We start from the raw sequence: 12,709 nt of genomic DNA, 5'->3' as shown, positions 1-12,709 counted from the left end.
AGACACTCTTGGAAAAGAGATTTTTAATGTCTTTTCCTGGTTAAATAAAGGTTAAAAAAAAAAAGTATTTTCAGAGGTTCCTGCTGTTATCTGTGGCATCAACCAGTCTACTGGCTCAGCTTAACAGTCAACATTTTTCCTTCCGTCTTCAGCTGTTCTCAGCTATCACTTGTGGGATCTCGTTCTCGTTCGTCTCTTTCAGCTTTAGAATGTGTAAATAACCATGGAATCTCGTTTCCTAAAGTTCATACTTGTGCTAAGAGCTGTCAAACATAAGCTGCTCTGTTAGCCATACTGCTAACATACCTAATTTGCCTGAACTTAAATGCTTCACTTGCTGTCTTGTTAGCTTCATCAGTTCCCACGTGATTGCCCACAACATCTTCTCAGGATATAACTCGCTTATCTCCAGCTGGGGTGCAGAAGTGGCCGCATAGTATTTGGCGTTTAACTACTTCCAAAAAGCTAACTCGCTAACTGGGCCCATAACCTGTAAAGCTGAGTTGTGCCACTTTGAACTTGCATGTAGAAGATAAGCAAAGCTTGACTCTCTTCTCTTTTTAGCGTGTAGGTATATTCATCCATGCACATACAGCAGGTTTCACCTCAGTTATTTCTCTGGTGGGTACACGTGGCATTCTGCTCTTGATATTGTGCATTGTGCAGAGAATGTGGCACAGAGAGTGTAGTAGCATCACACACCTGTGTCGGGATCCAACAGTTGGTAGCTGCTGGTTGGCCTGTGCCATCGTGTCCCCCTGCATACTACATGACAGACAAATGCATGATTACACAAGTCAGCACAACTTCCAAATGAAACTGCCAAGTGTGAAATTTGTTTGTGAATCATCTAAAATCACAGTGCACACCCAGCTTTAAAGAATATTTATGCTTATGTGTGTGTGTGTGTTTGATTTAAATGTGTGTTTTAATGAATGGATAAAAAGGTTCAGACACATTTTTCATTTTGAGTTTACCTTAGCTGATCTTACTAAACTTGATATTTGGCATGGAGAGGACAATTATGCTTGGAAACAGGTGCATCTGCTGTGTTTCTTTCTGCCTGTGTTTCAGATTCAGAACATGCTAGAGCTTAAGATGCGTTTGGAGGAGCTGCAGATGGAGAACGAGTACCAACTCCGTCTGAAGGATATTAACTGCAATGAGAAGATAAAGGAACTTTCTGACAAGTTTACCTGGCAAATAGAATCTATGACAGCAGTGCAACAGGTCTGATGATCATCCACCAGACAATTATTTTTGTATAACTTTATTTTAACATGTACTGTACATGTAGGCCATGAAGACAGAGATGGAAAAGCAGGAACTTGAGCACCAAGAGACTTCTGCAGAGATCACAGTGAACCACTCAAAAGAGCTGAAGGACTTAGGTAAGAAGAGTGCAGGGCCAGTTTTAGAACAATGCAGAAATAGTGCATCTTTTTTTCTACAAGAATAAATCTGTCTGTCAACCAGAGTTATCCTACAGTCAGAAGCTGATTGTGGAGCACCAAAGGTACCAGGATTTTCAGCAGAAATATGAAAGAATGCAGGAAGAATACAAGAAGCAACTGAAGGATGCAGAGGAGAGCAGAATCCAAGTCTTGGAGGAAGTGAGGCAGCTCTATCAGTCCCGGCTTCAGGAGAAGACTCAACTCCTGGTTCAGGTGAGTCAGTAGGAGGATTGGTAGAGTTTCAGTGACATGTTAAAGGTCATAGGTGCAGTGTGTAATATTTAGCCTAGTAGCATTTAGCAAAACAAGCTTGGTTAAAATGAAACATAACATTTATAAGTAGATTGATCTAAATTAGTGTTGACATCTGATAACACATTTTTTAAATTTATGTTTTGAATTAACTCAGAATAAGCCTTGTATTCATACATAAGGAGGGTCCCCTCTAAGGAAGCTGCCATCTTGGATTTTTGCATTTTGCCTGTTTCTATGTCACCATAGAAGGAGCCAAATAACAGTTAAGCATGTTTTGATTTTAAACTTCACTGGTTCCCACAGTTATCACCAGAGAAATGAGCATCACACTCCAGAATTGACTGTTAGATGTTGATAGTCCCAATTTTACACACTGTGCCTTTAAGCAAATCACTCTTTTTCAGGCTTTTCTAACTAAAATATGTGCCACTGGCCTGTCCACAATCCCCCCCAAGAATCAGAAAAATCCCTCCCTTCTCTTCTTCCTCCTTTCAGAAAATGTGTCCTGAAATGAGCCATTCTCAGATTTTCCCCTCATGTCGTCATGTGGGGAGTTAGCCCTGCCCCCATGGTTGGTTGGCCCTCCCCTCTTGAAAGAAAGTCCTGCCCTCCTCTGCGGACCCTCCTCTCAGCTGCCCGCTAAGAGGAGGATCAGGAGAGCCACATCCATTTCATCAGAGGGGTTTAGTCAGGGGCGGAGTCAGACTGCTCATTAACATTTAAAGCCACAAACACAAACAGCTAGTTCTGAGCAGGGCTGAAACAGAGGCGTTTTGTAGACATGCAAAAATCAAACACTGGAGTGTTTTTTCAGCAACAAACTTCACAGACATGTCTGGGGAACTCTGGGACAATGTCAACTTGTTTTAAAGGGTAAAATGTGTGATCTTTAAGAATAAGGCAGAGTTTCACTACTGGTTGCATGAATCAGTTTGATTCTGATTCACAAGGTCCCAATTTGATTTGATTCCATTTGATATCAATTTATGTAGGGATATTTTAGTTACAAAACCTGTTTTGCTCAAAGATCTTCAGTTGGAAATAGAACTATAACTATTCATATATCTATAGATATAGAAGATCTTTTACCCTCAGCAATCAGACTATATAATTCTACCATAAACAGATGAGACTCCAGAGAAATGAATTTCCCTTCAGGGAGTTATTATTATTATTATTATTATTATTTGTATTATTATTATTATTATTATTATTGTAGAGTTTTCAGAAAAATGGGCCGCAGACTAATTGTATTTCCTTGATATTTTACCTCCATACAGCACATCTTGCATATGGCCATTCTTTTTCCAGCTTGGCTCTTCCTTTTTAGTTTTACATCTAAAATGCAGCCTGATGGCCTGTTTGCAGTTTGGTGGTGCCCTCAGTGCAGTTGTTTCAAGGCAAAGAAAAGTCACTAGCTGTAAGTCCAAGTTCAATCTGTTGTAGTTAAATTAATAAAATTAGAAATGACCAAATTAGATATGTAAACTATTGTTAATTAGGATGAGCACATCCATCTGTCTCTGGCATTCACTGCTGTCTGGCTGTATGATATTTGACGTGTGTGCAAAGGCAGAACTGTATGCTCGTTAAGTTACTGAACCCACAGCACTGATTTAAAAAACAAATGTGCAACATTTTATGCATGGTGTTATGAATGTTATAATATTTTAACTTGGTAAAAAAAATCTACAGTGCTGTGAAAAAAGTTTGTGACTCCTTCCTGATTTCTTTTTTTGCATATTTGTCATGCTTCAAAGTTTAAGATCATCAAACAAATTTTAATGTTAGACAAAGAATCCAATTAAATAGAAAAAGCAGTTTTAAATAATAATTTCATTTATTAAGGTCCATCCAGACCTACCTGGCCCTATGTGAACAAAGCGATTGCCCCTAAACCTGATAAATGTCAGTCAGAGACTGGTTATGCAAGCTGTCAGGAGAAGGAGAGGGCCTATATTAAAGAGAACAAAATCACTTTTTCAGGCTTTTCTAACAAAAATATGTGACCCTGGCCTGTCCACAATCCCCTCAAGTACCAGAAAAATCCATTCCTTCCACCCTCTCTTTCCCTACCTTTCAGAAAATGTGTGCTGAACCAAGCCGTTCTCAGATTTTCCCTCATGATGTTGTGGGGAGTAAGCACCTGCCCCCAGGTTTGGTTGACCCTCCCCACTTGGAAGAAATTTCCATGCTCGTCTGCTGATCTTCCTCTCATTAGCTGAGGTGCTGGATAGCTCAGTGGGTTACTCTGCTGACTTTTGTCTGGGAGATTGATGGTTGGAATCCCAGTCAGGTCCTTACCTTTTGATGAATGTGTCTGTAACATTGTAACATCATGAGTGCCACATCCATTTCCTGAGAGGGGTGTGGTCAGGGGCGGAGTCAGACAGCTCATTAACATTTAAAGCCACAGACACAGAAACAGCTCGTTCTGAGCAGGGCTGAAACAGAGGGGTTTCTAGACATGCAAAAATCTAATACTGGAGTGTTTTTTCAGCAACAAACTTCTCAGGCATGTTTTGGGGACCTCTAAGAACAATATAAACTTGTTTTAAGGGGTAAAATATGTCCCCTTTAAACATAAATCTCTAGATTATAGGAATCTATCTCTTAATCAAAAAATGAGAATTGATCTGTATTGGAGAATCAGATTTTTTTAAAACCCAGATTAACTTTCGAGTATAACTTATTTTATTTGATCCAGTGTCAGGAGGAATCACAGCTGCAGAACCGAGAGTTTAAGGAGATGTTGAGACAAGTAGAAGAGGATGAGGAGAGGAAAATCCATGACATCCAGATCAAGTATCAGAAGAAACTGCACACAGAGAAAGAGTTCAACACAAATCTGAAAGAGGAAACTGGCATTGTTTCACAAAAAGTGAGTTAAGCTCCTGCTATTCACTGAAATCTAATAATAGAATTTCATCCAGACTTCTGCTCACTTCACTTCTGATGACGTCACCCATTAGCCTCTTCTTTTTATCCTGTTTGATATCTTTTGGTGGGTATGTTCACAGGTGTTCACACTGCAGAGACAGATCGATGAAAAGTGCACAGAAATAAACAAGATGAAGCAAGAGCGTCAGAGGCTGATGGGACTGATCCGCTCACTGGAGGGTGACATTGAGGAGCTGAAGCAGCAGATCTCTGGACACGAAAAGACCAACCAGGAAAAGGTGCCTAAAATCAGGACTTTAACACTTAAGATTTATCCAGATTAGATTTTTAGAAACAAATTAGAAAAGATATTTATTATTTCCACACAGCCCCATGACTATAACACAATGCCTTTACAACATCTATTCATTGTCCTCTAAAAAGATTTTTAAGATAAAGGTCAACAGAAACCAACTTGGTTCTTTAACTCTATTCCCACTGACAGGATAAGACCATATCCAACTTGAAGAAGAAAAACCAGGAACTGGAAAAGTTGAAGTTTGTTCTTGATTATCAGTTAAGTGAGTTGAAGAAACAGACTGAGCCTCAACAAGATGACATCAATGAAAAAAAAGAGCGGATCCATCTGGTCTGTATCTGTAAAGGCTTGAAAACATTTTTAGTGCTTGCATTTTACAGAAAGGGTTACAGTTAGGCTTATCCATGTTATGGAGATTTTTGTCTTTTTACTGGTTTTGTTAAAAAAATAAAGGTATTAAAAAGACAGGTTATTGTTAAAACCGCTGTTTTGGTTGTATGAGGTATGGCTGTTAAAAAACAAGACTAATTCCACTGATCACAGCAGTGCAGTCGGTCTTCTCAGAACCTCTCTGGTTCTTTCCTTCACTTCTAAACGTGTTCCTCTGAGCTCAGATTTGAGCAAAGGAAAAAGTCCCACATTGCTCAGATCAGGTGGATAGGGAGTTCAATCACTGATTTGTTTTTTGGTCCAGAAACTGCTTTACTGAGAGCTCAGTGTGAGCTGGAGCATTGTCCTGATGAAGAATGAAACTATTTTTCCATAGTTGTGGTGTCTTTCTTTGGGCTTTTTCTCAGTTTTTCTAGAACCTGTTTGTAATGGTGTTGATTCACCATTGACCCTTCTGGAGCCCTTGGTGACAGTGGTGTTTTCCAGTGCTTTGACTGCAGTTTTGTCACAGGATTATGGATGGGGATCGAAACCCGGGTCCATACGGACTCGGTTCTGTGTTTTTCAAATACCTGAAAATCAATAGCATTTCAGCTCATCGATAATGCTATTGAGTCTCACAGGCTCTGTGACGTAACATCTATTTAAGATATGACAGGTGTAAAAAATACATCAGTTCTTGCAAGAGGAACATAAACTAAAAGGACATCAGTATTGTGCATCACCATGTCAGCTTGAGGAACAAAAGCCTCCGCCTGCGAGTCGCATACAATCATATCCACCAGCGCTGGGAGTAACAGGCCACTATTTCAGCTGCTTCAGGACTGTTTTCTTCTTCAGCTGCTCAGATAAACACTGAAAAGTGCTCCCAAACTTTGTAGCAAGTCCTGTTTGTTAAAAATATTAATCCAGTGTAGAAATCTGATGGAATTTGGCAAAATTGAAGTTAATTAGCAAACTTAACAGCTGAAAGACTAAAAATATGATGTGTTCAGGTAACCTCAGTTAATCAGACGACTGTGACGTAACGTCCTTCTGAGATATGTTATATGTTCAAATGTCACAATAAAAATGGGAAAATGTAGTTTTTGACTACAAACTTGAATAAAACAGTTGTAAATATGAAGAATGTGTTTATATTTGATGGATATAAAATAGATGTGACAGACTGAATTATAACTTAACTCAGCTACGACCACTTGTAGTTTAAATATTTTCCCTGATTTTGTCTTACCACCAAACTATAAAAAGCATTGCTAGTGGTATCGATAAGGACTCAGATCAATAAGGAGTATCGATAAGGGTATAAATATCAATAAAATTAACAATCCCCATCCCTACTCAGGATGGTATTGGAAGATCTGAGTTGAATTGTATGTGATCACTCCTAAAAAATGTGGGTTTCTTTCAATTTGTTCCAAAATGCTCCAGAAATTTTCTTGGGCGTTTCCTTTTAAACAGGAGTCAGAAGCTTTAGGACAACTTTGGCACATACTCTGTTATGTTCAAATTTTCATTCTTAAAGTGAGTGTCAATCATTTTGAACGATTGGATGAATTTATTGAATGAGAAGTTTTTAATGTGGATGGGCGCCCAGAGCGTTCATGGTCTTGGACATCCTCTCTGCCTTCTCTAAATCTTTGGTGCCATTCAAACACACGTGCACATGACATACAGTGTTCTCCACACACCTCAGTTAATGAACCAGAAGATTCAGCTGCTGTTTTGTTCAATTTCACCAAAACTTTAAAGTTAATGCTTATAATCAATAACTAGCGGTAAACTAAAGGCGTCACTTACCAGAAACATACTGCTGTTGTGTGTGAAAACCCAACCTTTAATATAGAACACTCAGTGTGACTGTGAACCACGTTTTTTTTTTAATATCTTTTTTATCTTAGTCTCATTATTTAACAGCCATACCTCATTAAGACATAGCAGAAAACTGTGAAATGTGAGGATTTTCTGTTATATTTAAACCTCCTTTGATCACAACTGATACCTCTGCAATAGCGAATCCATGTGCATCTAAAAAAGTTTGAGTATCATGAAAAAGTTCATTTTTCCCCACATGATTTCCCCCATGTATTCTAGATTGATCAAACACAAAGTGAAATACTTCAAACATTTCTTGTTTTAATCTCGATGGCTACGGTTTAAAACTCGCAAAAATAAAAATCCAACTATCTCAAAATAGAAAATTTACCAAATGCCAATCAGAAAGGAGGATTTATAACTCCCCATCATGACCTGCAAAATTATGTTTATTTATGCACTCAGTCCTCGATTCCTTCTGCATGAAGTAGCGCATCATTGCAACGTGACATGTAGGCAATCAGTCTGTGGCCCTGCTGAGGTGTTAATGAAGCACAGGAGAGGTCTTCAGCTTGTCCATATTGTTGAGTCTGGTTTCTCTTATCTCCCTCTTGATACTTCCCCACAGATTCTAAACGGGGTTCAGGTCAGACCAGTTGGCTGGCCAATCAAACACAGCAATACCATCCTTAGCAAACAAGTTTCTGGTAGTTTTGGCTTTACTTCAGTGTCAATTTTGACTGTTGTTTTTAATTTTAGTTTTATACTTAAGGCTCATTGTTCTCTTGTTTTAGTCATTTTTTAGTAATATCTACTCTATATAGCTGTAGTTGACAAAAACAAAAAAATGTTATAGTTAGTTGTAGTCCATAGAAATTAAATACATTTCAGTCAAAAATTAAAGTCAAACATTTATTCTGTTTGCCTGAATCTGCTGCTAAATCATACTTGTGTATTCTATGCACCCTGTAAAACCTGGCATCCCTGCTCTCTACAGCTGAGAGGCAGAATTGTTACCTCCACCAAGGAGGTTATGTGATGGGGTTCGTTTGTTAGTTAGTTAATTAGTTCGTTAGCAACATAACTCAAAAAGTTGTGGACGGATTTTCATGAAATTTTCAGGACATGTCAGAAATGGCATGAGGAAGAACGGATTAGATTTTGGGACTGATCCGGATCAGCGTCTGAATTCAGGAATTTTTTAAAGGATTCTGTACTTTTGAGAGATAGGTCTGCGCTGTTACCACTTTACACCAGGAGATGGCAGACATGAGTGACTTACTCAAAATTTTGGAGTGTATAGACTTCAAGACACACGCCCGGTCGAGGAGACAAGTCGGAGTGTAACACAGAGAAAGACAGCGAATTGTAGCGACAATAATCACAGTGCTGGGAGGAATACAGGAATATTCGCCATCTGCCATGACTTTTAGTCGTCTGGTGAGACCATGGGTGCTTCCGCCATGACAGTCCACACGTAGCAAAGCCAATGCTTTGCCTCACCGTGTCTCCACCCCACCGGGGAGGGAGTAATCAGCGAATTAGATTTTGGGAGTGATCTGGATCACCGTCTAGATCCAGGAATGTTTGTAAAGGATTCTTCACTATTGGGAGATAGGGCTGATGGTGGAGATCTGCGCTCTCTGAGTGCTTTTCTAGTTTTTACTGATTTACCCACAGTGGCAGAATAACATGGAATTTAGATGCTCAAAGAATATTTGAGGACATTTTTTGTGTCATTTCAGGCTTATTGACTAAACCTTGAGCTTACTTTTTGTCAGCGTTTTTGTCACCAAAGATCTATTTTTAGCTAGTCTCATCTTTCTCATGGAAAAAAGGTAGTCAACTTACATTTTTAGTCATAGTTTTAGTTGATGAAAATTAACACTGCATCACCGTGGGCAAGCAGCAAGTCCTGCTGGAAAAGGAGATCAGCAGTCTTCCCCAGTATTGTGGTTGTGTGTACTAAACCAGAGTGATAATGTACAAGAAACCTTTGTAGGTTTTTTTGAGTTAGTAAACTAACTAGAGATCTTTTCAGGACTGAGATTACTGACATAACTGACTTTTTCACAGTATTCTAATATTTTGATAACAACAAAAACTGGGGGAAAAAAACTTTGTGACAAATCTAAAATATATGCAACGTTTATTTGCTTTAATGTAGTTATGGGGGGGAAGTAAACTTTTTCATGATACTGTAGCTTTTTTTAGATGCACCCATATAATCATGTTTCTAATTGTTTCATTTTAAGTTTCAGCATTAAGGGATAAATTGATTTTCAGTATAAACAGTCTGTGGAATATTAACATTAAATATCTGTTTGACAGCTGGAGGTGGAGCTGGTGCAAATGGATAAAAGTAACACTCAGCTTAAGCTCGCTGTCTCTGAGCTGAGGCTCAAACTAAGAACGAGAGACAAGGAAATGCAGAAAGAGATGCAGAAGGTCAGAGACAAACTGTGATGATCTTTATAAAACTAAAAGTTCACTTGCTGTTTGATAAGGACAATACAACCACTACTGTATTTTTGGTTAAAATATAAAACAAAATGTCAGTTTTTGTAGAAAATGTCTGAGTTTTTGATAAACAATTACAAAAACAATCTTGTACGGGATTATACTGTAGCCAATACAGTCTGTCAAGTGTTGATACAAAGGGATGATGCACTAACTTTTTACCCAGTGGTCATTTAGAATCCAAAATATGCTAAAAAGCCCAGATTTTAAGAACCCTACTTTTTTGGACCAGGTGAAAGATTTGGAGACACAACTCCAGCGTCTCAAGTCAGATCTCCATAACTGTGTGAGTTTCATCCAGGAGCCAAAGAAACTGAAGGACAGTGTGCAGACCATCTATGCACGTTATGTAACACAGGCTGATCAGGTAAATGCCTTACATGGCGCTCTATGTTGAGACTTCATAGTAACAATAGTCTTCCACTGTGAGAGTCCAGGTTTACCGTTGGGATCATACTTACTCTTACTTTAGTACGATTTACTTCAATCTACTTTGCTTTAATACAGAGAGTTATTTAACATATATATGAAAAACTGTGTGTGTGTGTGCGTGTATTGTTTTCAAGGTGGAGAAGAGGACTAAAGATAAAGAATTTCAAAGAGCTTGTCAGCATGAGCACCTAGAGAACACTGTAAGAAGTCTTAGGACAAGGCTGGCAAAATCAGCTGAAGATCATGAGAGAGTCTATTTCAAGATCATGAAGGTAAAAACTGCAAAGAACTTTACAGACAGTTCCTCTAAAAAGTTCATGAGCACTCAAGACTTACAGTATATTTCTCAAAACTACAGAAACTAATCTATCTAATAATAATAAATAAATCTAATAACGATTGCTTGTTATATTTCCGTAACCTTGGATGAAAGTCTGAGCAATTTTTCTGCAGATGTCCTAATTTGTACTTCTGTTTTGCAGGAGAATGTGACTCTGATTACTGAAATCAATGAACTACGTAATGAGCTACATGGACTCAGGTCAAAGGCTACAGCCCAGCAGGCTTCCTTCAGGAGGTCCAAGTTAAGCCCTACCTCAGAAGAAGGACCTAGAATCAAGCCCACAAAGGAAGACGCCAACTAAAATACTAAGGGAAAAAACTACCCACCATCAAACACATGTCCCTGGGAGATGTGATACACCTGCAGTAGGAAATACTGAGGATTTTGATATGCTACCATCACCAAAAGCATTAGCAACACTCAAAGCCTGTGTGATGTCAGCCATTTGATTACAATAGGTGGACTCAAACAGCTTTAAAAGCTAATCTGTGGCGGCCTCCATATTGAAGTCACTGTCTCAACAGAACTTTGGATCAACTGAACAGCAGACAAGAGCCCGCCCACTGAGCTCAACTTCTTGTCAGCTAAGCTTTCACTCAAGCCAGCCCTCTGATGGTAGTGTCTGCCTGTCTGGCTATCTGTCAAACAAATGAGATGCACCAATCAGTGCGCAGTGAAGTTTTTCCTAAATATAATCAATATGATTGTGGTACCAAACCCCCCCATACAGTGAGAACACATGAAGACATTAGCTATTTGTTTTTTGAACCAAGCTGTAAACTGGTTTATTTCTAGTGTAAAAAACTGCTCTTTAACATGTGTTGTGTATCTGACTTCTGGTGTTCCTGCAGGCTGTATTGCAATTTTTTGCACTTCTGCATTGGCTTCAATTTCTAGGCCGCTTGTCTAAATCACACATTTGTGAAGCACTATGGGATTTTCTTACCAAAATCAATATAAACTGAACACAAAAAGTAAGGAAATTCGTGTTTAGTAGATTATTTCCTTGTTATAACAATACTTCTTGGCTATAAATCTCATGCTGTTGGAAAACCTGTTTATTTCCCTTTTAAATGATGCCACATTTGTAAGAAACCTGCATTTGTGGGATGAGCAGCAGAGCTGTTCCAAACACAACTTTCCTTACTTTTTGTGCTAACTTTATATCTGCCACACACAGTTGTCTTCAGACTTATGTTAGTATGGCTTTAATTTATTTTCCCTTTCTGGGTGATTCATTCATATATGTAGGAGTCAGTAACCAAAACTGATATTTTTTAATCAGCCTCCATATGGAGGCACAATGAAGAGAGAACTTGGTTTTCTTTCCTGTTATATGATCTTCTGTTAAACCAGACACATTTGTAATGATTTGAAATTTTATTCATACAGCAGAACATTGTATTTAGCCTCAAGGATATCACCTCATCACTATTTGCTGATGGAGTAGAAGGTAGAGAATGAACATTTTGCAGATTAATTAGAAAAAATTGGAATTACACATCCCAGAGCCATCAGTGCAGTTGAGTTGCTAGCCTGAAGAAGCACATTGCATCGAGACAAAATCTCAGGTATAACTGATGTTTGGAATAATTGTTTATTCAAGATGATTTTCATTTTTATAACTAACTGAAGATAAATATTGTATTTTGACCGCCTTTCTAGTCAATTTATTTAAGTAATTGTTTTCCACATCTACCTGCACATCTAAAAAAAAACAGAATATAAGTTATTCTATTCCATGATTCAATCAATAAAAACTACCATATATTCTAGGTTTTAACATGAGGTGAATTTTTTTAGTATTTTTTATGTAATACATGACATCAATTAATCCTTCCTTTGTTGAGGTATTTTGTAATTTTATGTTTTAAAGATGGATTCTTGATTTTTTTGAGAGTTGTAGGCCATTATCTTCAAGATTAAAATATTCTTGATAATTTTGATATAAACTTAAAACAAAAAGTAAGGCAACTCGTGTTTGGTAGATTATTTCTTTGTAACAGTGCTTCTTGATAATAAGTCTTATACCGCATGAAAGCCTGTTTATTACCCTTTTTAATGGTGCCACATTTGTAAAGATCATGCATTTGTGGGATGAGCAGCAGAGCTGAGTATGTGGGTTGCACCCATGAAACGTACCAAATCTTGTTTGTTAAATGAATAAATTGTTAAATTGTCAATGACTTGTTTCTTCAAACTTCAATAATCCAATCCACCAAACAAGAGTCAATGGCAGAATCAGCTGTTTGGCATTGGCAGAGAAGATTTGGCACATTTTTCATGGGTGCAACCCACATA

The 12,709-nt window shown here is 38.1% G+C and overlaps 1 protein-coding gene across 1 annotated transcript in view; it reads left to right on the top strand.

The window, feature by feature from the left end:
• Positions 1-12,061, top strand: part of cfap57 (cilia and flagella associated protein 57) — a 30,043-nt gene extending 17,982 nt beyond the window's left edge. Inside the window, exons 12-21 of the mRNA XM_041783756.1 lie at positions 1,075-1,230; positions 1,298-1,391; positions 1,477-1,667; positions 4,417-4,590; positions 4,730-4,888; positions 5,095-5,238; positions 9,445-9,561; positions 9,866-10,000; positions 10,200-10,337; positions 10,548-12,061. Of these exons, the coding sequence (XP_041639690.1) occupies positions 1,075-1,230; positions 1,298-1,391; positions 1,477-1,667; positions 4,417-4,590; positions 4,730-4,888; positions 5,095-5,238; positions 9,445-9,561; positions 9,866-10,000; positions 10,200-10,337; positions 10,548-10,709 (1,470 nt within the window). The 3' untranslated portion in view covers positions 10,710-12,061. The remainder of the gene's footprint in view (positions 1-1,074; positions 1,231-1,297; positions 1,392-1,476; positions 1,668-4,416; positions 4,591-4,729; positions 4,889-5,094; positions 5,239-9,444; positions 9,562-9,865; positions 10,001-10,199; positions 10,338-10,547) is intronic.
• Positions 12,062-12,709: the final 648 nt, after the last annotated feature.

The sequence above is a fragment of the Cheilinus undulatus genome, linkage group 3 (genome assembly GCF_018320785.1).
Source record: "Cheilinus undulatus linkage group 3, ASM1832078v1, whole genome shotgun sequence".
Lineage (NCBI taxonomy): Eukaryota > Metazoa > Chordata > Actinopteri > Labriformes > Labridae > Cheilinus > Cheilinus undulatus.
This window is presented reverse-complemented; position numbering and strand designations above follow the sequence as displayed.